At 33.5% G+C, this 25,453-nt stretch overlaps 1 protein-coding gene across 1 annotated transcript; it reads right to left on the bottom strand.

The window, feature by feature from the left end:
• Positions 1-9,069: 9,069 nt before the first annotated feature.
• On the bottom strand, positions 9,070-16,673 carry LOC132563784 (uncharacterized transporter slc-17.2-like). Its single transcript, XM_060228536.1, has 10 exons — positions 16,608-16,673; positions 14,423-14,655; positions 13,524-13,757; positions 13,160-13,247; positions 12,030-12,125; positions 11,537-11,679; positions 10,884-11,033; positions 10,377-10,506; positions 9,940-10,181; positions 9,070-9,297 (listed from the first exon to the last, which is right to left on the bottom strand). The coding sequence occupies exons 1-10, from the start codon at positions 16,627-16,629 to the stop codon at positions 9,070-9,072; spliced, it is 1,566 nt and encodes a 521-aa protein (XP_060084519.1). The 5' UTR covers positions 16,630-16,673.
• Between the last annotated feature and the right edge of the window lie 8,780 nt (positions 16,674-25,453).

Raw genomic sequence — 25,453 nt, forward strand, 5'->3', positions numbered from 1 at the left:
TTTGAAAGGAAGTTGTATCGTCGTCTCGATGTGTTAGAGATCACAGTGACGTTTTGAGATTTTCAGCTAATATTTATACCATTTCAGTTTTAAAATTTGTTACATAAAGAGTAATATTATCCCCGAATGTGGTCCCCCGTGTAGTGTAAACGTGACTGTTATCAGGTAAAGGGACAGTCCTCACGTGTAGGTGGACGCTTGTCAATGTTTTATGAATTTTGAGGTTATGCAATGTGTTTTAAGGTCAGTTAGATAAAGGTATACATAACATATAAATTTATTTCTAAGGCATCGTGATGTTTTTTCATTTTCCTCTGTAGCTTCCTTTTCAAGGAAAGATAACCGGTGGCAAAAATATGTGGTTGTGAATCATTGGGAAGTTTACTTATTACTTTTTAGTATATCAAGTGGTTCTGTCCTTGTTAACCTTGTTATCACCTGAGATCGTGACATTACTGATTTCATTATCCACGTACATATTATGAGTCTCTGTATAAATCTTTATTTTATTCATATCTCATAGTCTCATCGAAGTAGAGTTTGAATTAAGATTCTGTATTTTCACTTTTCTTTACCATATCTCAGAAAAACGAAACTGCTGTAAGATGCAATTACTTCATTATTTGACTCTACTCGATCTAATTCCTAATTTGTATTGAAAGCTGCTAATTACATGCGAGTTTGTTTGTTTTTTTTTTTTTTTTTTTTTACAAACATAGACATTTTGGTATCAGCTAAAGCAGCAATAAACAAGATAGCGCTGTGGTAGCCATTGGTGTTGTTTTATATTACAGCCTTGTGGTTGGCGTTTTTGTCATTATGTATCAATGTGTTTCTGTATTTGTCCCGAGCTTGTTATGGAATATTCCAATCCCTGCATGAACATATGGCATATTTTTCCAAGTTTTGCAATGCTTTCTGTGCATTTGTTTGGTATATTTTGTTCATGTGCGTTGACAGTTTGATGTATTTGTTTATGTGTTTTGTGTTTGGATGTGTGCTTATCGTCAGTCTCCTTAAGTCTTGGAATACGAACCTGTTTCAAGCCATATTTATTGATTGATTGATTTTTTTCAGACCATTTCCTTTGATAGTTTTAACAATACTATCTTAATTTGAAATAATAATTTCATTTTAGATGTATGCCAGTCACATACAAGGTACTTATGAGCTATATTTTGCATATGTTCTCACAGTTTCAACGTTATGTGATATTGTTATTTCTGGCTGTAAACGCAGTAGAGCAAGTACGGTATACTTAATTAATTATATTTCGCTGAACCCTTGATATTTCACTGAATACATTATTATCATTAAATCTTTATTATCGATATAGAAGGAAAGATTATGAATAGGAAGAATATTAATTGTCTAAAAGGACAGGGAATTATTTCTTTATCATTAGTAAGGATTAATTGCATATGCGTGGCATGGCTTTTAGTACTCAAACGAGAACAGGTAAACTGTGATTGATTAACAACAATTATTTTATTCTTATTACATAACACCCAAACATGTTTTAGCAATGAAATTTAGCAAGGAATTCAAACAATTAAATGAAAAGAAAGTAATACACATCAACACAGGAATTCAACAAGATAGCATATCTGACCAACACCATATGAGGAGATCCCATGGCAATGATCAACAATGCATGCTGACTGACACGTGAGTTACCTGTGACTTATGTAAATTCAATTAACTAGGATGTAAAAATCTGTTAATAGATCATAGAAGCTCGTTAGCTATGTACGGACAGGTAAATTGTCAAATTCACGATGCAATCGTTCCCTTTAATCTTTCTTTTGTTCTGGTTTTGCCCTAGTTTCATAGAATTAGAATTTGGATTATAAGTATGTTGCCATGTTGTTATTTTCTTGATGTCTTACCTGTCGATATTCTCTTAGTTTTTCTTCGGCTGAAAAGAAACTTAGTACATTTACATTGGTATTTGCGACTCTTTTCAACAATCTTTGGAGTTGCTTAAAGGAAATAGTTACACAATAGTCAAACAGCAATGATGATAAAACGGCGGTATATGCATTCAGCAAATTCTGTATTTTTGTGTCGGAAAACTTTTTAAATACGGTGAATTTTGTTTTCACTCTAGGGATCGGATAAGAACAAATAGAGGCTATGAAGGTACGGTGTTTGTCACTTTTCCTTTAGTCCTACTCTTAAGAGATATATACTTCACAATACTGTACAAAATACACCGAAGCGAATAGCACCTTTCTATACAAATTTCGCCTTCCTATGAATCGTTAGAGATGCTAATGGCACCAACTTTAAACCTAGGAAGTGACTAAGGAAAATCCAAAGTGATAAGAAAAAGAATTTAGATGGGGAGGTGCACTTACTTCATAGCAATATCTCTTCCATAGTATGAGATATAACACTGCAGCTTTCTAACTGAAGTCAGCACAATCAGCATGAGAGTTGATATCAGCGTTAGCAAAAAGATATTTATTCTTTCAAAAATCACCAAAAGCCTTAAATTGTTGTACATGTTTTATTCAATTCATGAAAATCAATCACAGACAATAAAACAACGTAACATAACAAACAACTTTTGCATTTTTCTGTTTGGCAATAACCATAATTTTGTGGCATTGCAAAATTTACTGAATTTTGATAAATGATGTTTGATGAAAAATGATTTCGATAAGCTACGTTAATCTATGAGCCACCTTAATAACTCTTTCCATTTATTGAATATGAGTAATACCTACCTGCATGTACCTCAACCATGAAAAAAGATCATATGAAATAATATGTTGGCTTCGTCTAAAACAACATCTTGCAACTGATGAAATAGCAGTTTCAATTGCCGGTCTCTGTTGCTTTTTTGAGATTTTATAATAAAATAAAACATAGATGGATAAGAAAATTAGACAATTAGCACTGATAAAAAATGCTCTGATATTCTAAAAAACACAATGATATCAACATTTGCATATGAAAATAATGTAAGTATTTCAATTTGATCTGACCAATGGTGTGTTCGTATAATAAATGAACTTTGCACTATATTTCTAAGGATTTCTATCAAAATTATACAATGTTTACCGTACACAATACAAAGCTAACATACAATCAACATAACATGGTCATCCTTTAACCACAGCATTCTACACATCATAGTTATTTAAAGCCAATTTGTTCAAGGTACAAATTTTATACGATATAGTGACACTATTGAATACTGCCACTCCTCAGTTAACATTATACGCTGTGATAATATTATACTTTATATGAAAATAATTAAATCAGACAGATCAGCTTAGTGCTTATATCAAAGTAAAACATATATCAAAATTTGGGATCATCAGTTTATACAAACCAATTTTAGGACATTGAACATGGTAAGATAAAGAATCTAAAATAAAATTCAATCAAAAGCAATTCAGGAAAAATAAAACTTACATCCAAGATTAACATGCAAACGATGAGACTATGAAGAAATCTGCAATCTATGTAAGTCAAAAAAATGAAATAACTCTTCCTACTTCGTTCAATTTTCGAACAAAATGTTTCTATACCATGTACTGAAGATGACAGATATTTCTATAAAATTGGCACTATCACAATTTGATAAGTTTTTCATCTTTCTTCAAACATCTTGCATTGTATTCTGAAAATAAACTGCAATTCATCAAAACTTCAAGCCAATTTGATGAAGTGAAAACAAATTAAAAAAATATTTGATAGGAATAAATAAACACTAAAAAAAGTAATATGATTATTTAATTGAATTTTATGGGCAAATCAATTCTTCTTTAATTATTTTTATTCTTTTATTGAAAAGTATAATTTTAACAAAAATATACATGTCTATCTCACTTTTGACAAAATTCAAAAACTATGTCTAATAACAGGTAGATTTAGATGACATCTAAGTTGTGTTCCTATAAAACTATTCACTAGTTACCATTACAAACACTACTCTAAAATTTGTCCATGACTTATTTGACAAACTAAACAAAACTCTACAAATAATAAAAACTTCTACCCTAAATTCATAATCGATATCTGTAATAAACATCAATACTGCTAATTTATGATATTTCAAGCCAAGAATACACTGCTGGACTTTTTATAATCCTTTCCGTAATTCAACAGACAGTGAAGACGGTCAGCCAGCTATTGATACACAATAATACACTCTGGATTATTTAACAAGTCTCAATAAGTAACATTTCTATAAAACAAAACATTTAGTATAAATTTGATCTTAAAGATGATTTACACTATCTGTAAATCCCAACTTACCCTTGCTTGCAACACTTTTATCTTTCATAGTATGACATGTACATTATTAACGTAAACTTATCTAAAAATACTTATTAACGATACATTAATTAATAACCTTTCAACCTTTACTCTGTGAGAGGTCACGACACCCAAGGTATCATGTCATGTCAGAAATGTCTTCCACGTCCTCATAACCCCCGAGGATTTTGTAAAGTTGGCAAGTATGCATAAACAAAAGTCTCGCACATGGATTTGTTTGCTTCAAATAATATCCTATATCTACTCAGGTCTGTGTTTCAATTTGGCTAATTTAAACTTCAACATTATATTTACATATCAATGCCTAAATGTAAACGAAAAGGATATACATATATGATTATGCTGAAATAACATTTCAAACAAATATAATTTCTAAATTTCAAGTTCAGCAATTTTGTTTGTGACGTTAAAATATTTCCTAATTTGACACAAAAGGCAGTGAAAAATCATATCTGTCACTCATACATTCTTAATTGCGAATGTCATTATAACACTACATGAAAATTATATTACATTTAATGGGGGAGAGTTGGGGTTATATCTGACAGGCAGCAAGTCCGTGCTTGGTACCACGCTCATCCATTCACATCTGTTGCAGTAGTAATGCCAACATATGCTGTGCTGTTGTTTTGTAATAAGCCCACAACCTACTATGAAGCTGTGTGATCCCTCACCCTCATTCTTGATGTAGAATCAATATGATATAAATATCATTCTGGCTACAATCCTTCTTCCAGCAATAAATAACATGGTTTCAAAATTACAAAAAAAAATAAAAACCAACAAAACGTAATGCTGGTCGACTAGAATGTCCAATACATTACACAAAGGGAAGGACGGAGGATGTGTAGTGATGTAAAACTTATTCATTACATTAAATGCATATCATATCTACTATAAGTACTTGTATTTTTCTCCTTCCAACAATTAAAAAGGAAATGTTTACTTTTATTTATTGACAAAAATGGTTGCAAAAGTTATGAAATTCTAAACCTATAAGTTCAACTTAAAACGTTTGAATTTGGTCACTTTAGAAAAAGGATAATTACAAAGCAAAAATTTAGGTTTGCATTTGAATTTGAAAAATTTGAAAAACAAGGTTTGGATCAACCATACTTATAAACTTTTACTTAATAGATGACAATCTAGTTTCAGGTTTATGTTAGATATTACACTTGAATGTATATAATGAAACAGGATCTCAAATGAGTTTCATTTCGTAAGATTTTGTCAAATGTCTTTTAAGTTCTTATTTTTGTGGGACTTGGAAAAATAACTTCTCATATGAAATGAAAACAAATTTCAGATCATTTTTATCACTTCACACAGAAATTTTACAATTTCACAGGTTTTAAACTAAAAATGGGGAGGACAAAACCAAACCATGGTAACCATTTCTAATTCACAACACAATGTCATTGTCCATATATGACATTCCATTTGATTTCTGAGTGGTTTGAGCAGCTAATGAAAAATGCTACAGGGTACATTACATTTGTGACTATACATAAAATTTGTTTGAGGTTTGAATCATATTTACTATCATATAATTCAACAGTGTCTAGTCTTTATCATTCCACTAATTTTCCTGAATCATAGCAAAGGTCAAACCCTGGAAAGAAAAATAGTCTAAAGGAAGACAACTAAATGCTAATGCAAAAACTGTTCCTTTGAAGTCAAAATTCAATAACTTCATTTCAGTTTTAAAATAATTACATGATATATATTTTGTGATGAGTTACAGTTGAAATCTGTCCGTAAGCTTTTATCCATGAGTCTACATTAAAAGATAATAAAACACTATCAATTGTTAACTCATCAACTGTATCATCCTCATTACCCGCAGATTACTATAACGCTATCTAAATGCTATGGGTATATACTTTAATACAAGTACATACCCAAAGTATTCATACAATAATGTATTTCATTAAATACAAGACAAAAACACAGACCTTTATCTATACACGTATAAGCAGATCTTAATGGATGGCAAGATATTATCGAAATTCATTAATAATTTTCAAAAATCCTATCAGTCATAACATTTTAGCATTGTGAAATAGCATTCTCGTTATTGAATTTAATGGTTAAAAGTCATCAAATTAAATGAGAAGTCTTCTGTATTACTATATTTGAGATAGTGCATATTCATAAAAAAATAGGTTAAAACTGTCACTTGGCTGTAACACCTCTGGACTATACCAATATATTTCAGCAATACATACCTACTTATAACTTCATTAATAAAAAGGAGCATATCTACAAAGCATTACAGGCTAGTCAAAAGATAAAGTTCAACCAACATAGCACCAAATCAATTAAAAGATTGTAAACTGATAGTGTTACATATTTAGGGAAATTCATCATCAAATTTAATCAAGACAACAATAAATGCTTAAAGCTGAAACTGAACACATTTTCCTTTAAATACATCATAATTATCACGACAAAAAAATCCATTTTATTTTGATTAAAACCATTGAAATTTCAGATATTTACATAAAGGTTCTGTTAGAAATATAGTGACCCTTTGCCTTAGAATTTTCAGTCATAAAAGACGTCTACCATGCTAAGTGGAAGCAAATTCTCATTCTTCAAATTCTTCAGTATTGATCAAATGATCATATCAAATGATAAATAACTTTATGTGAAAGAATCTAGCTTTAAAGTCAAAATTTATCTCAGTACCTTCTACCACTGACAGATAGTAGGATCAACAACATCTGATAACAATACATCATAATACAATCAAGTCAATTAGATATATTTCTTTCTTGATATGTTACAGAAGAAATTTCAGTCATAACTTTATCGGAGTGTTTTAAAACATCACTTTCCAATTTTAAACTATATTCATTGTATGTACTTACTTCCCTTTGTTCTCTCTCAATATGTAAATTGCACCCCAAGTTAAGACTAGAGACAAGTTTACATTTTGTTTCATAGAACATTATGTGTCTATAGATAATTAGGTACAGTTAAATGATTCAACATACACTGCTTCTAAAAAAAACCCAAAAATGAGCTGGTTAATGTGCAACATAAACCCATATATAACTTAACAAAGAGATCCCAGAGGGATCTTGGAACCCACCATTGTTTGATCTTTATTTGCTCTTTTCCCTTCTTTTCTCTTCTCTTCTCTGTTTTTACTCTTTATGGTATGAAATTTGAACCATTACTTTTCAGAAATAGTGATGGTAATCTTTAACTGCCAAATCCAAGACAGTTGCCTGGAAACCACTTTTTTTTCTTATCATTCCCAAAATCAAACGGACACAACTAAAGACTAAAGATAACCTACATTTGAAATTTGAGAAAGATCCATCCAGAACCTGTTAAGAAACAACAATAACAAAACAGACGGACAGACCACCTACCACTGAGGTAGGGTAATTTGAATAGTCCCCACCTGATGATGGTGACCACCTACCACTGATGTAGGGTGATCTGAATAGTCCCCACCTGATGATGGTGACCACCTACCAGTGATGTAGGGTGATTTGAATAGTCCCCACCTGATGATGGTGACCACCTACCACCGATGTAGGGTGATTTGAATAGTCCCCACCTGATGATGGTGACCACCTACCACTGATGTAGGGTGATCTGAATAGTCCCCACCTGATGATGGTGACCACCTACCAGTGATGTAGGGTGATTTGAATAGTCCCCACCTGATGATGGTGACCACCTACCACCGATGTAGGGTGATTTGAATAGTCCCCGTCTGATGATGGTGACCACCTACCACCGATGTAGGGTGATTTGAATAGTCCCCACCTGATGATGGTGACCACCTACCACTGATGTAGGGTGATTTGAATAGTCCCCGTCTGATGATGGTGAACTAAAAATAAACGTTGATCAATCTGTTTTTATCACTTAACAAATTGGTTTAGATTTCTTATAATAATATCACATTTATGAGACTGTAATTAATCAGCAATCATAAAATTTTAACAAGTACATACTGGCAAATTCAAGAAAAATATCAAATTAATGAATTTAAAATAATTACTGTATTTGACCTTACTGTCACATCAGAGACTTCCATTTCTTCTAATGCTGACCTATTTTGGCTTTTAAAACCCTGAATTCACATAAAAAAACAATGGTTTTATACAGCACATCCTCTTGAGCTTTACTGTGCATTGGAAACTGATTAGGTGGAATAAGGTGTGTGACATATTAAATTGGTCATACCTACATGTCAAGTTGGCAAAATCATTACAGTCACAACAACTTTCGAGTGTGTTTCTTCAATCTATTATAATCTTCATCAACATGTTTCGCCATTATCGGGCTTCATCAGGGCAAATCTACATCAATTTCTATCCCAGTAAGTATAAAGTTTACAGACGCAACATTTCCAACATGACATAGTTATTTACAGTTGGACGTCATAATAGTAATTATTTGTAGAAATGTTGTCCCCCCACCCCCCCACCAATTTTTATACTTTAAGTGATAAAAATTGATGAAGATTTATCCTGATGAAGCCTGATAAGGGTGAAACATGTCGATGAAGATCATAATAAATTGTAAAAACATACCTGGAAGCTGTTGTGGTTGTTTACCAAGTGTTGATCTACCCTACGACACAACCGCCCTGCAAACCTTCGGGTATCCAACCAAAGAGTGAAGGAAAGCTAGAGCCGCCTTCTTTAAATTACAGCATTGGTTCCACCCTGTGTATCTTTGTAAAATGATAATTATGAATGACTAGTTAAATTGTAGCAACTTAAAACTCCACCCTAGAGCTATCGTGTATTATACGACAATAACACCTGCTCCATTCATTTGTGACGACTCTTTATCAGGGGCTTGGTGTAACTCTATATCCACGTTGAGCTCCTCTTCCTCTGGTTTCTTTTTCTCCATCGCCCATGGCTGAAGTTCTCCACTTCCAAAAAGAATAAATATCAATGCTCCACATACATACATACCACATGCCACAAAGAAGACAATCTGCCACTGAGATCGCATGTCCAGACCCTCCTACAAAAAAGTTACAAAAACTGTCAATTTTGTAGCTTACATTTATAAAGATAAAAAAGATATTGATATAATCTTAAAGAATAACTATTTTCTTCACCAAATTCTTTCTAATTCAAAGACTCCAAGCAGAAGAATTCAATTCAATTTTTCCCTAAACTATAGAATTCTAAACAGATTAAAAATCAATGACCACATAAGTGGTGTGAATTTTTAAGCATGATTTCAGTTATCATATAGAGTACTGTTATCTTCACTGTTTTCCCTTCTTCTGTATTCTTCGAAAGGAAGAATGATGCAGTTCAAATCACCTAACTTATCAACAAACAGCATTTGTAACAAGGATTGTCTTCAAACAAACAGAATAATTATCAACACCAAACGTAAAATGAAATTCTAAGGGTATGTATTAGTTTGACTACAGCTGTACTGATATGGTAAAATACTTACACTATACAATACTACAGGAGGATATGATTTTGGGTAATCAGCCATAACAGCTTTCAGAATTCTACATAAGTATTGAAATAGCTCAATATCTTTGGTGAATTGATGATGAAGATATATTGCTGTACATAGGATCAACAAAGTACCAAGCACATACAAATGAAGGGAGGTAACTCAAAACTTATGACAGTAACCCACCATTTTCCTTATTGCAGCAACAACTTGCTGGCTAACAAATCCAGTGACAGAAGCAATCGAGTTGGATATTCCAAATAGAATGCCGGCGTAAAGGGGAGCAATGTCTACATGGTTGACCAGCCAGCCACTGTACTGGAAACCGCTCAGTCCTACAGCGAGGGTCAACAGGGCTATCGCAAGCATTGGAGAGCTACAGTCCACATATCCCAGGCCAATCAGCATAAGCGCAGGCATAATCATACCTGTAGACAGGATTATAATATACAGTTAATGAATGGAAGAGATGTTTAGGCCTGCTGCCAAGAAGAATTCATGACCATCCATGACTAAATCCTATCATGATCAAACAGATTTTAACTATTTAGCAGACATAATTTTACTCAAAAACATAAATGCATTATGCTTTAAAAAATTACTTCAGTCTTTTTACTGCTTACCAAAAGTGTTGATGGACTTCCTTGTAATAGTTACTGTAAAGTATTTCCTCATCATGAAGTCGGCTAACCATCCACCAATGTTAATTGTTGCCCAGAAAACAACATATGGAAGAGCAGAGTATAAGCCATTCTGAAACATCAATACCACAATACCATTGACAATATGTGTATATTAATCACTTAACCATTAACCAAAATACATGTTATTGATAATTACGCCTTTTCAAATATTTTGTCAAATGAAAGAAAGGAAATAATTCAGACATACTGATAATTTCCTTAATTTTTAATCTCTTAGGTGTTTTCTTTGTTACAACTCCTATGAGGTCTGTACATTGATTTCATCTATATCTTTCTGGATCTTCATGCAACCTTATCCTAGAAATGATATATACAAATCTGTCCCACAATTTAAATGTCATTTTATAAAGAAGGCTAGACTTTGAAAGTTAAACATTTAATGTGATTGATGTAGAACAGAATTCTTAGATGTAAAACAAATCTTACCGTGGTGATGTCAAACTTGAGCACCTCCTTCAGGTATAACGGGATATTGGCGAGCAGGGTGTAAGCTCCCCAATCAGACATCACGTTGACAATGATTATGGCAATAACAGGGCCAGAAGTGAGAAATTTAAGCCAGGGAATATCTACCTTCTGAAACACAGAAATAAATATACAATGTTAACAGCCAGATCTGCAATACACAATGTCATATATATTTTGTATGTGTGCATTGCATCAGAAAAGTCTCCCTTGACCACACAGATGCAAATTTGTGAAATACGTAAACTTATAGTTTAAATGATGCTTTTATTTCTGTCTTGGTGGGAACAAATACAGAGCTAAACACAAAGTGTAAACAAAAGCCTCAATCTGCAGGATGACCACTGAAAAGTCACGATCACACTTGTCAAGATCTTAATTATTCTTTTATAGGTTTCACTTCAAAGCACATAAAACTAACTGTAATTGCAAATCATTTACATTTTTTCATTGCAGCTTATGTAAAATTCAGTTTTGTTTTTTCATTGTAACTTAATATAACTCTCGAAGGTGTGTATTTTATGTTCATTTCATGTTTCTAATTGATTGACTGTAATTTTTAATACTAGTGACGAAGTTCTATCTATCTATTTGTATCACTGGTATGTACTCACCTCGTCTGATGATTCCTTGTGTTTAGATTTGGCCAGAGCATAAACTATGTAATCTCTTTCCTCCTTAGTGATACCTTTATGTTCACTCGGACTGTCACTGGCCAGGAAACACCATATCATCACCCACAGGACATTCACCATCCCTACCCATACAAATAATACACAGAATATTCACCATCCCTACCCATACAAACAATACACAGGATATTCACAATCCCTACCCATACAAATAATACACAGAATATTCACCATCCCTACCCATACAAACAATACACAGGATATTCTCCATCCCTACCCATACAAACAATACACAGTGAGTTATGAATAACTAGACAAAATCTACCACAGATGATGAAAAATAACCACTTCTATCGTATTTGGGTAGAAAATACAATGAAAAACACCCATGTATCTCTGACCTATTTTTTCATTAATTTTGGTTTCTGATAACACCAAGTGAGTTCAAAGACAAATAAATCAGTAAAGATCTTACCCAATACATAAAATATGGATGGCCAACCTCCATCAAATCCATATTTACACAGCATACCAGATAGTGGATAGGTTATCACATTTCCTAGCTGTGCACCTGGAATAACATAGATTTATATTTAGCATGTTTTACAGGCCATAATGGCTTTAAAACTCAACAACAGTTCTTCAATATCACTTTTTCTGAAAATCTTCAGTTTGTTTTCATTTTCCTTTTTTGTTATGAAAGGAAGACTGTATCGGAGTTGTGTAACTATCAGTAGAGCTAAATCATTTTGCTATAATCCTCAAGGCAACAAGCTTACAGTTAATGGTGCAAGCAACACATGTCCCCTGACAAAATATGCCATAATTAGCATCAGAAATAGATTATTGATAGAAGTACATTCTTCTTCACAGAAGTTGTCATCATGGAAACGAATGTGTGTGATAAATGTCTTTTTTCAGGCATTGTCAATGACTATTATTGTAACTGTAGATATTTTGAAATAATAATTCAGCAATGGATATCTTAGTCTAATGCCAGCAACCCAAACACAATCATAATCTCCACCTGATCACAAACTAACATCAATTACATCGTATCAAGTTTTATCAATATCAGTCAGCAATGAGCCAGGTTTTCATATGAAAACTAAAAAATATTTTTGGCGACATTGAACATACTTGACATTTTGACTCCAAATACAATCCCATTCTCATACTGGTGTTTGAAATGACTTGATTTTGAAATTTGGAATTGAAATGGATAATTATGTAACAGGAAAACCATTGATGGTCATGTAGAGGTTAATAACGGTTGTTTCTATCATGTTCAACCGCATTGGTCATCCCTAGCTCAAGTTATCATCTGGAAACCAGAAGTCTATTTTTAGCAATAGTGACCTTCATGGTTGACCTTTTGACCACAAGCACAATCCCACACTAGGTCTCCTACTAACCTAACATTGTATCAAGTTTCAACCTAATAAGTCATCCATTAATCAAGTTATCATCTGGAAACTGGACAGACAGCCATACAGGCAGACAGACAAACAACGACAAACACTTTAGTCCCCTCCAGTTTCATCATCAGGGTACTAAAAAATCATCCATCAATCAAAACATTAAAATGTGAATATATATAATAACCTGCATATGTGAATGCTGTTAATTTACTTCGTTCCAGAGGTGGAGCCCAGCTTCCCCAGAGTGCATGCATTGCTGGAAATGACACTCCCTGCACAAAAACAAATTGTAGATTAGTATGCAACATTCAGTAATCCTATGATGTACCATATGACAGAGATTAGCTCATACTTTCTCAAATATCTCCAGGGTCTTATTTTTTCCCTTTCACATATTAACCCTCTTTCCATTAATTAAATCTGAGTTTGAATTGGAGAACTGTTTACATTTTGTATGGTTATGAAAGAGTATAAAGAATTCGTGTGGCTGAACCTAGAACCTAAATTCAGTATTTTATCTGTATGTGTACTGCTTTTGACACACTTACGGAACATATTCCAAGGATGATACGCAGCACAATCAGGAATATATAGCTTGTCCGGGCAGCAACAGGAGTGGCAAAAGTCGCTATGGATGCTGCCAACATGCTCAGACCAAAGACTCTCTTTCCTCCAAATCGTGTTGCTACCCAGCCCCCTGGGATCTGTGTTACTAAATAGCCCCAGAAAAAGGCACCCAGTACAGAGCCCTGCACATCTTCATGCCATACAAACTCGCCATCCTATGAAAAAAAATTAAAAGTTTTAACCATCACTATTTTTACATTCTTGAACAAGTCAGCATGTTATTTTAAGATTTCTATTTACAAAAGCTTCAATGAATATTTATTTGCATATATGCATAAAATAATACACATTACATTAAAAACAGATGGAGGAACCTATCTGTGCTTTCACATTTTCAAATTTTCAAATTTATTTCTTTAAAATGATGGTGTTTATAGAATATCACTTCTGTAGTAACAATTACTAATAATACATCCTATTCTATATTCTTCTTTCCCATTGAATTTCATAACTTCCACCTTATGTAATGATAAAGAATGTCAATTTAGCACTGTATGCTGTTACAGAAAATCAAAGAAAATACAATATCTTACTTGAAAACTTTAAAATTTGATTTTGTATAAGCATAGCATAGTTATATTGCCTTTTCATGTGGTGTATTTGTCTGTTTTATTACATAATTATAAAAAAACTTTCCCAATAGCTCTTATTTCAGAAAAAATGGTTGTTTATGATGATAAAGACTTGGTGAAGAAGGGGAATAATGTAGAAGCACTAATCTTTATAGTTCAGGTTACCTTATCAACGTTTAGCAACTACATCTGTATGTCTACCTTGAAGGCAAGTGTCCCAACAGCAAGGAAGGATAATTTTCATTTACCTCAAACTGTTGTTTACTGGTAAGATTGGATCCAGCTGACACAAGGCCACAGCTGCTGGATATCAACTTTTCTGTACTGTCATTTGAAGTATTTCCCTTGCTTTCATGTATTGCTGTCCAGTTTACCATACACACAACAGCTACACTCATATTGGCTCTTAATGTGTAAACATTGATAAACCCAAAAAATCCCAGCACTGCTAGCTGTAGGCGTTTGGAGGTCCACCATGGTACTGTAAGGCAAGAGAGTATAATAATGGACAAATCGTAACTACATTTACATTTGTATATGAATTAAATTAGAATTTTCGTAAAACACAAAAAACTGAGGAATATTGGATCATATTCCACCTACAATGTATATATATAGCTCGTCTAAAACTTGTCTGATCCGAAAAGTTTCAAATAACCACTCTCCAGACAAGGTTAAGTATACAATGATTATGCAAGGTGCATGAAAATGCAATGAAAATAGACAGATTAAAAGAAATAAGTGTAGGTGCAACAAAACTTCAGTGGGATGGTGAATACATCTGCGGTGTCTAGAAGAATTTTGATGAAAACTTTAAGATGAGCTTTCTGACTACAGTCCACAGACAGAAAATCTGATTCGCATCTACCTATAGTCCTATATTACATGCCTTCGAAAGGCAATAATAAAACCAAATATTTCATATTTCTACTATTACAAATTTGCATCTGTAAAACCCAAAAATAAGATAAATATTAAATATCCAATTATATATCAAATTACATGTATATTCTCTATTTGGCCTGAACAGTCTATACACATTGTGAACGTCAAGTCTGACAACTCTTCCCCCCTAAAATGGAATCAGCGGTTTAGCTATTTCATCAGTTGTTTGGCTGTTCTGTCAGTGTATATAATGTCCAATGAATGATAAAATTATTTATAAAAGTAGTATAAATAAAAAGAAATAACTGTCAACATTTAAATTTATGTATGAAATTATTTTTCTGTTTTGTTGTTTACTAGAGTGTGTAGCCTGCATTTGTCTTTTCTTTAGACATTTCAACATAACGCACTAACAAGCGCGGCTTAAAATATCGATATGACCATGAAACAACGAAAAAGAAAAATTGTTTCTAAAAATTGTTTAATAAATCGTGATATGAACCCTCCCTGGTATATATAACAAGAGTGGGCTAGACTTTGTCGTTATTCTCTGTCTATGTTGATTACGATATGAGCCCTCCGTGGTATATATTATAGGACTGGGCTAGACCTTGTCATTATTCTCTGTCTATGTTGATTACGATATGAGCCCTCCGTGGTATATATTATAGGACTGGGCTAGACCTTGTCATTATTCTCTGTTTGTGTTGATTACGATATGAGCCCTCCATGGTATATATTATAGGACTGGGCTAGACCTTGTCATTATTCTCTGTTTGTGTTGATTACGATATGAGCCCTCCGTGGTATATATTATAGGACTGGGCTAGACCTTGTCATTATTCTCTGTCTATGTTGATTACGATATGAGCCCTCCGTGGTATATGTTATAGGACTGGGCTAGACCTTGTCATTATTCTCTGTCTATGTTGATTACGATATGAGCCCTCCGTGGTATATGTTACAGGACTGGGCTAGACCTTGTCATTATTCTCTGTCTATGTTGATTACGATATGAGCCCTCCGTGGTATATATTATAGGACTGGGCTAGACCTTGTCATTATTCTCTGTCTATGTTGATTACGATATGAACTCTCCCTGGTATATATTATAGGACTGGGCTAGACCTTGTCATTATTCTCTGTCTATGTTGATTACGATATGAGCCCTCCGTGGTATATATTATAGGACTGGGCTAGACCTTGTCATTATTCTCTGTTTGTGTTGCGTTGTAATGGCCTTTTCAAACGACTGAATTTTGAAGGCAAATGAAAATATATATGCATCCTATATGACAATGCCTTAACGCTATAAAAGTCATATGAAAACAGCTAAATGATTAAACAAAGTAGGGTCATACTGTTTTAAATCGTATAGTTGACTGTTTTCTTCAACTTATTATATTTCGGTTTCACTCAGTTTACAGAGCTGAGAGGACATACTGCGAACTCCACCGCATCCTGCCGATTATACCGAATAATAAATCTTATGGCGGAACTCCATAAACAGTTAAACTCCCGTTAACGGTTTGGCGAGCAGAGTCTTACCTTTCTCTGGGTCAAATTGCATTTCAGTATCTTCACCACTTCCCACCCGATATTCTGTTTTGGTCATATTCACTGTTTAGTATCGGTCGCTATGTTATGTTTTACACGTGAACAAGATGACGAGACCGTGACGAAACAACCGGTGTCTGTTTACTAAATGCCTGTACACGTGGCGGGATATTCTGGACGTTTTAACGATGATATCAAAATTTCAACTTCATTGTGTGAGAAAAAACATAAGCAATGATCTGTCCGATGAGAACTGTGGTCATAAACAGTCTGAAATAACGGTTAAAAAGTCAATGGCAAAGTAACGGCAAAAAACAACCACAGGTGGCCTCTGTACACAAACATTGGATGATGAAATCAAGATCGCTTCTGAATGTGCGGTTGAAATGATTGAAACAGGCTCAAAAAAGAATAGGAGTTGATGGGACATTAAAAGATGTGCCCTGAGAGTGTGAACACGGAATGCATTTTTTTAATTGTTGTTGTAAATTTTCTGTAAAATTAAGAATTTGAACATTTTGAGCTGTAATGTAAATTAATGGATCCTTTGTTTAACCTGATTTATTCTGAATATGAACCTCCTGGATCGTTCCAGCCATCTTATATGCAAGCAGCTCAAGTAACAATAGATTACGGAATGCGTCAATAAAAGCGGAACGAACTAAACCCAGACCAGGACAACGGTGTCAAATAATGTTTACAAATAAGAAAAAACAAATCATCTAGCTAATTCAAAATGCGAAAAATACATAAAACAAAAAACAGACGGCAGGGACCGGGATATATGGTAGGCCGTGCTGACAAGGTCACGCAACATGGCTTAAACGTAACGGACAACTCTCCTCTGGATATTTATTATTTTTCATATGTGTCTAAAAGATTTTGACCTTTTTAACACATATCTTGTAAAATAGTGCATACATATATCTGAGTTTTAAATCAAATTATTATCTAAATCGATATTTTTCTGAATATTGTCATTCTATTATCTCTTATGATTATCAATAATAAGACGGTGTTGCCCTTCGCACAACCTACAGACTGATCCATTCACAAGAGCTCACTGAGTTTCAGTGACTTTCAATATTTGGTTAAAAGATTTATCGAGCTAGTATCGCATATAGTACATCGTATATCATTATATTCAACATACCAAGAAAATCACGGACTTGTTGCTTGAAAATTAAGAACAGGAACTGATGTTGCAACAACCAAACATTACATAAATAAATTGACTCATTGACTGCTATTTATAAATGTAAGTCATAAATCATAGTGGGAAATAAAATGTAGGAATTTAATGAATTCGAGAATAGTCATGTACTATGTATTTATGTTGACTGGAAGCATTGCCACAGTAGAGAAAAGGTCTTTTTAAAGATGCTGCGGTATATTAATTTCTAATTATTGTCCTTCTTTCCCTTAGTGTAATGGGTTAACGGTAGATGTTGTAGATCCCTTCCGATTCCAATCTTTGATCAAGAGTTTTCATTGTTATTTTTCAAATTTTCATTACTACAGTAGTAATTAATTGTTCCGTTCAAATGTATTTTCAAATTCTAGATCTTCTCGCAGTTTTATTTATTCTAAACCAAATCCAGAGGTGTCTTTATCATACGCCTCTGGTCAAATCTGTTGATTTCTTCGTACATATAGGACAGAGTCAGACGATGAGAAATTAGCCAATAAAAGAGATGGCTATAGTTCACACCTGTCCAGGTAAACTATTAATAACTGACCATATGCACTCATATGTTAAAATGTGATGTTTTTATTGAACAGATATTGTTTAACTGAATTGTAACACTCTTTGAAGGTGGACATTTTTTGTTTGTGATTTTGAACATGTATATTTATGCTATCATGGATTTAAATTCAAATGAGGCCGATATGTCAGATGTGTAACAAATATGTGGGCTACAACAGATACCTATATAACAAAACTGATAAAATCACTCATCCATGACCGACTCCATTCAACATGTGTGCTCACGTGCCTACGACCCGACAAGCGATAAGGGGACGTAACCCATGCTACCCCGTAGAAATAAATGCAAATGAACCAAAAAGTTTCAAAATCTCATTATATTTCATCGTGAAAATATTGCCAAGTAACCTGTTAATTTAAACAAGAATACCTCTCGACCGGTTGGTTTTATTAGCTGCATTGAATTTTAAGTGAAACTATGTACCATGTATGCAAATAAATGCATACCAACACAGGCTACATTATCGGACCGATGTGAGAAATTACACAAAATGGAAGATGTTGGGCTTGTCTCTGCTCCAAAAATAGGTCTTCAAGTGTCCCTATGTCCTTACCCAAGATACCAGTTAGCTACAGTACAGCCAAATAATGACTTCACTTTACAACAGCTTCGCTCTTAGTCTTCTAGTCAGTGATATTAAGGGGGTTACAATTTTAAAGCCTAAGAGGCTATTTAGGCAAATCCAAAGCGATCGTAAGACACTGGACGATTGTCCCTTGTGTTAAATTTCTAATGTAAATTATATCAGCTTAAATCATAAGTTTAAGAGATAAACAGGATTCAATCCTTCTGTCAGTTTTTTTCTTTTATTGGGGGTATTTTTTTCTTTTGTAAGTGTCGTTAACTAGTTGCCAGTTGCTGTTTGCTATCTACTTACGCTATTTACCATATCTGTTCGTCAGTTATATTTTATTTATGTATCTATTTCATCTAGTATTTATTACTGACATATCAATACCGATTATGCAAATATCGTTATTTTATTTGTAATATAAATATCGTTAGTTGGCAAATTATTTGATCGTTAAACAGTGGAGTAAAAGTTGTTTTTTACGAGAGTCCTTTCAATATCAGCTGATTTGCTTCTTCCAATTTTCCTTTTACACTTAAGCATATTTACAAATACAAATATAGTTTCAACTTTCTTCCAATATTGAGTAAAATAGACATTGAATTGTACACTAAGAATCACAGAAACAACCACAGGGACTTTGCACAAATTCCCAACCCACGATCCACATATGAATCCGTGCCAAGTCCCCGTGGAAATAAGTATGCATAGAAAATAGGCAAAGTCAGAACAAAATGTCAAACAGGGATACACAGTATATTTAAATGATAAAGAACAATAAACATTTTCATTAATCGTTAATAGAAAGCCACCTATATGTGGCATGTCGATCCAGGTGTTCCATAGTAATTAAAACAGCTTTTGCATGCAATGAAATTCTTCTTATCTAGATCGAACATATCATTGATAAAATGCAGTAAGAACACCGCTAGTGTATTAAAACCGATAAGAATTCTCTACCCTACTAGCCCGTGTTATCGCACTTATCGCTATATCCTCTGGCAGACTGACACGAGCAGTAACTCTTGGAGATTATATAGCTTGTATTCACTTATTTTGTTTTTCATTCCCAGTCAACAAACCATGTAAATTATTTACAAACATGAATTTTTATTCCCATTTGATGCAAGGAAAACTAGATGTTTGGGTTTCTGGATTAACCTATTAAATATCAACCACAGGGATTTGGAATACACGACCCACGGTTCATATATATGTGTATATATATATATGTATTATAGTCACTTTATATGGACCGTGGATCGAGAATTCGTGCCAAATCACTGTGATTTCAATCATACAAAATTTAGTAATAGTGACGAGCCTCGTTTGTGTTCTTATATCAGTTACAGATTGAAGCTATTTTATTGAAATGAGTCGCTGCAATTATCATAACTGGCAATGGTCGTTATATAGGGGATTAATCGACCATTGACTTTACAAGTCCCAATAGTTAATAAATTTACGATGATCATCTTCAGTGTTTTGTTATTGACACTAAGAACCGTTTTTATCATCGTTATTATTATCTTCAAATACTGTAGTAGTTAGAATAAGATACAGTTAAGCTAAATAATTAATAAAACTGCACCTTACAATTGTTTGGCTATTGCAGCCGTTGTTTCCAAAGACACACAATAAAGTGACACCTTTCAATACAAATTGAGGACTTGCCAGTCATGTTTAAGGGTCTAAAGTAATTTGTGAGGCGACAGAGGGAAATTTCAAATGATCGAAAAAAATATTTTTAAAAATCTGATGCACTCCAGCCACAAAGTTAAATGAATCTACATTTTAGTTCAAAAATTCTATTCTCAAGAGCCTTCTCAGTTTCTTTCTCTTATGGATAACATGGATGATGATATTGAAACCTGGCATAATTCTTCTCGTTCTCGATGAAGGAACGCTGTTAATCGAAGTTCGCTGTGTTGATCTTGAGTTGGTCAGAACCATTCACCAGTTCTTCATTATGCAGAATTGATATTTAGACACCGTTTCCATCTCACCTTTATCCATCGATATAATTAGCCTATTTGGATATAATACTTCGATGTAGTCACACGTTTCTATATGAGTTATGTCCCTTTAAGTGCTTTTTAAATGTCACTGAAATTTATCAGTAAAAGTGTTATTGAAACCACGTGCTTCAGCAAGGGTGGCATTTTAACTAAAGAGAGATGAATATTGTTAGTTGTTCCCAGCAACTAACCCAATGCTCAGATTGCGAACTAAGACATTTGAAATAAATGAATGCGTAGTAGATATATCCGAAGACATTTATGTTATGGATATTCAAAAGTCATTTACTACTGAGGTACCCAGGAAGTGGAACTTTCGAGGAAATTGGTGATCAGTATCATTAAGTTAAAATGATCATAGGTTTTGTTTTGTACAAGCCAGAGTTTGGCACGTAGAGACCGTCCAATCATCCCTGTGAGAGTCTATTTTTATCCGTTATCTTCTGTTTCGTTTGTAGTGGTCCTATGGGTTTGTAGACATGAGATGTCCAACCATCAGCTCTCTGAACCATTTTTACTTCTGGTTATGTTAATACATTGACTACACTTCGAGAATTTGCATTATATTAGTATAACATGCATGCATATGTGACTTTATACGTGTTCAGTTTCAACTCTCAAGTCTGTAAAGTCTTATTTTTTGTGTTATATGCATGTCACTTTTTTTAAAAGATATCGGCTAACTTTACTCTCCAGACTGTTTCTTTGTTATAAATTGATGTTACAAGATGTACTATTCTTTGTTCATGTGTGTGACGTCAAATTCTTGTTTATCACATAATTAGCCTGTTATCCAGTAAATTCGTTCATATAATATATACATAACTTTTTGTATGCCACTAGTGTAAAATAATCTAGAACGTTTCTCATTGTCTGCACTAGTTAGAAACTGATTGTGATTGTATAAAAAAAAATCGTCTCTGTTCTATCCTGATATGTCTATGTATTACTACGATGTCTCTGATACTTGATAGAACTTGCCTGTCATTTATTCAGTGTCTGGAACTGTATGATATTGTTTAACTGTTATTCCTGCATAAATTATCAGTTTTTACTCATTTCACATGTGCTTGCAGATTTACAAGTTTTGAGGAGTTAATGTTGTATGTTTGAAATATTCCACAAAACATTAAAAATAGATTATTGTGTTGTATGGTATTGTGGGCAATGAAAAAGAATGTCTACGTTTTCCGAAACAGTCAATCAGATAAGATTCTGTTAAAACGTAAATATTTTCTGTGTTTAGCGTTTAGTCTAGAGTACGGCGCACGCATGTTGTTATATGTTTTATTGTTATCATGTACATATATATACATCAGATGAACATTTCACATTAGCTCAAATGTATAAGTGAAAGTTCAAATAATAAGTCTCCTTTGATTTGTATAATTTATAAATAAATGGACAATAATATTGAACGAAAAGATACCAATGCTGTTTTAAGGAATTGGAATTTCCCAATAAAGATCGTGTACATAATGTGGCATGCCAATATGTAAAAATGGGTAAATAGATAAACAGAAATTGACATCAAACGGACAATACTGCCAGCAACGATTGTCAACTGTTTACAAACTGTATTGAATATTATATAACTTCTGAGAAACATGGCCGGCGGGGTCGAATAAAGTCAATACTGATTTCTTTTTATAACTTCAGAATGATTGTTATCCAATAATTCCATCTTCTATGTCTTTGTGATCTTTCTGTACTCAGACATATTATAATATAACACTGATATAGATACTACTGTTGCTATCTGCCTACTTTTGTCACGTAAATATACGTCACCGTATAATTGGCAATCTAATGCAGCTATTCGGTCAATAACATAAATGATCGATCCCAGACGGGTTGTAATAGCACAGGTCTGGGATCAGGTCAATGAGTGGTTATAGAGATCAAGGTCTAAAAGGCGTCAATACAGGTCAAGAACCAGGAGAATACTGGCCAATCTCTACTAGAGTTGTCGTTTCTTAGCAGCCATAATACGCCTCTGTAAATGGCTCACGGACAACCACTAGTTGACCTTGCGATCAGGGTTAATGTTTGACGGGGGGCAAATATTGGCAAATCTGACAACTCCAACAATGGAAACACCTGAAAATGGTTCCACATACTGTCAATCAGCTATAACGAAACCGTTCGAGCTTTCGAGGAAGAGTGTGTCATTATTATAGCCAACTTACCAACGGTTATCACTTATGTCAGAGATTTTGGACATTTATCCCGATAACACGTAGATAATTGAAAAGTGAAAATATAGAACGTATGATGCAATTTAGTTCATTGTTTGGCCATATTGCACTCAGGAAAATTAGGAGAGAGATGATAGAACTGTACAAAATAATAAGAGATGTTTTAGTAATGAATGTTTTGATGCTATCAAACTATGGAAAGATGCAGCTGATCGTCAAAGTGGCATTGGCACACAAAAACATTCCCTAAGTGATCCATAAACTAAGCTCAGAAACAAAAACAAACTGTTTTTTTCAAACAGAAGAGTAGGAATTTGGAATGAACGGTCAGAAAATGGTCTATCAGCTTCAGATGTTCTTGAAATATAAGCTAGATGATCACTTTATAAACCAAAAACTTCTCTTTAATTACAATTAAATATTAGACATCAAAGATCATATAACAGATAGAAGTGTTTAAAAATATATATCTATTTGCTTATTGCGAGTCTGGTATAGAGGATTCTGATAGTCCTGAACCACAAATAAACTGATGTATCTAACTGTACATGTTCTCATCACTTGTGTGACTTTTGTTAAATCTTCATATATCAAGGTAGAGTATTTCCACTGACATTTTGTCGATACTTACAAAGCTTCCCTACCCTCTTCATCAACCAGCGTCTCACGAATTCCTGGTATGTAGGTTTGTCTACTGTCGATATCTTACACAGAAACCGTGATATTTGTACAGAACAAAGCACAGGATGACTTGAAAGTTCTGTTATGACTTACCGTTAAAACCGCGCCTCATGTGCGCATTTACGTAACATGTACAGGTACATTATTGGACTGAAAATGGTAAAAAAAAGCTTCTACTTACACAATGTGCGCACCCAAAATTCCAGTCAAAATCGATATCCGAGAGCCAAGCAATAGATCGCAGAATGGTCAGCTAACACGTCAGACCAATGATGTGAAGTCCAAAACTTTCATTCTCATTTACTGACCTTAAATAACCTTCTGGATAATAATAGATACAATGCAAATGAAGAAAAAAATGCCTGATGTTTGTGCGTTTTGCTAGTTTTCTTTGACATCAGACACGTCTCTCTCAAATAATCCCTTATTTATCCTACGTACACAAGCACTCTCACACTAGCCCTAATCAACAGTGTTTAGTGTTGAAATCACTGGTACAAGTCATTATCTACCTATCCATGACCAAACCCAGTAATTACGATCTCCGCGAATCAACTTTTCTTTCATGTCTCCCTGTCAAGATTCTAGTTTTATCACATCTTTAGGCCTTAGACCCATCAGTATATATTACATATACATTACATGATACAACATAGAGAATGAAGACCGTTGGTACACATTCTATATATACATGTAATTAGGGATTTCGCAATTTACTAGCTTCATAAATAAATTTACCTAACACACAAAGTCTTTTTAATATTGTGGATACTCAATAATCCAACTAATATAAAGGCAGAAGATTTTCAGCTCGAATGGCTTAGAATTGTCTACATATTAGTAAATCAAAGTACTGAAAGTACTGAGAGGCTAAACGTATTGAAAAATGTTCACAAATAACCGCTAAGCTATATTACTTTCCCCATACTGCTACACTTTGGAATGCAAAAATTGCTAAAATAAGAGAACCAGAGGCTATTTTTCTTAATTTTAAGCAATTTTATAGCCTCTTTAATTCTTATTTCAAATTTGACGACAATAATGTGAATAAATCAAAATAGGTAAAAAAAAATTAACAAAATACATACAACCATATATTTATCGCCAACAAGCCGAATGATAAATAGCACTATGATGAAGTTGACTAAATGAAACCTTTGAAATACCCAAGATGTTGCAATTACTATCCTATCAATATGAGAATTTAAACAAATCGAAAGGACTTTATACCTACTTCTTTATTTTGAATGTAATGCAAAGTAATAGTCCTTACTTATTATAATTATATTTGTAGTTGAGGAAAGTAGATAAGGTATACACAGCATTTCAGATAGATAAAAGTGTAAGTAATTACATTAAATGTATTTAAATGCCTGTCTTCCATGAAGTATCATTGTTAGACTTTTCTTCCAGTAATTATGTCTATAAAGGCATAGTTCTATGAGATTAAATCAGACTTCCATATATATACAAAATTTACAATATTTTCACTATAGCTACCACTATTTCTGATCTCCAATGCATTAGATAATGTCACCATGACACACTAAATGAATAAACATGTTATGGAAATATTTCGTTTTAGTTCACTGATAATAAT

Source organism: Ylistrum balloti, unplaced genomic scaffold (genome assembly GCF_031769215.1).
Source record: "Ylistrum balloti isolate Yb309-2 unplaced genomic scaffold, AGI_CSIRO_Ybal_v1 Utg371860, whole genome shotgun sequence".
NCBI lineage: Eukaryota > Metazoa > Mollusca > Bivalvia > Pectinida > Pectinidae > Ylistrum > Ylistrum balloti.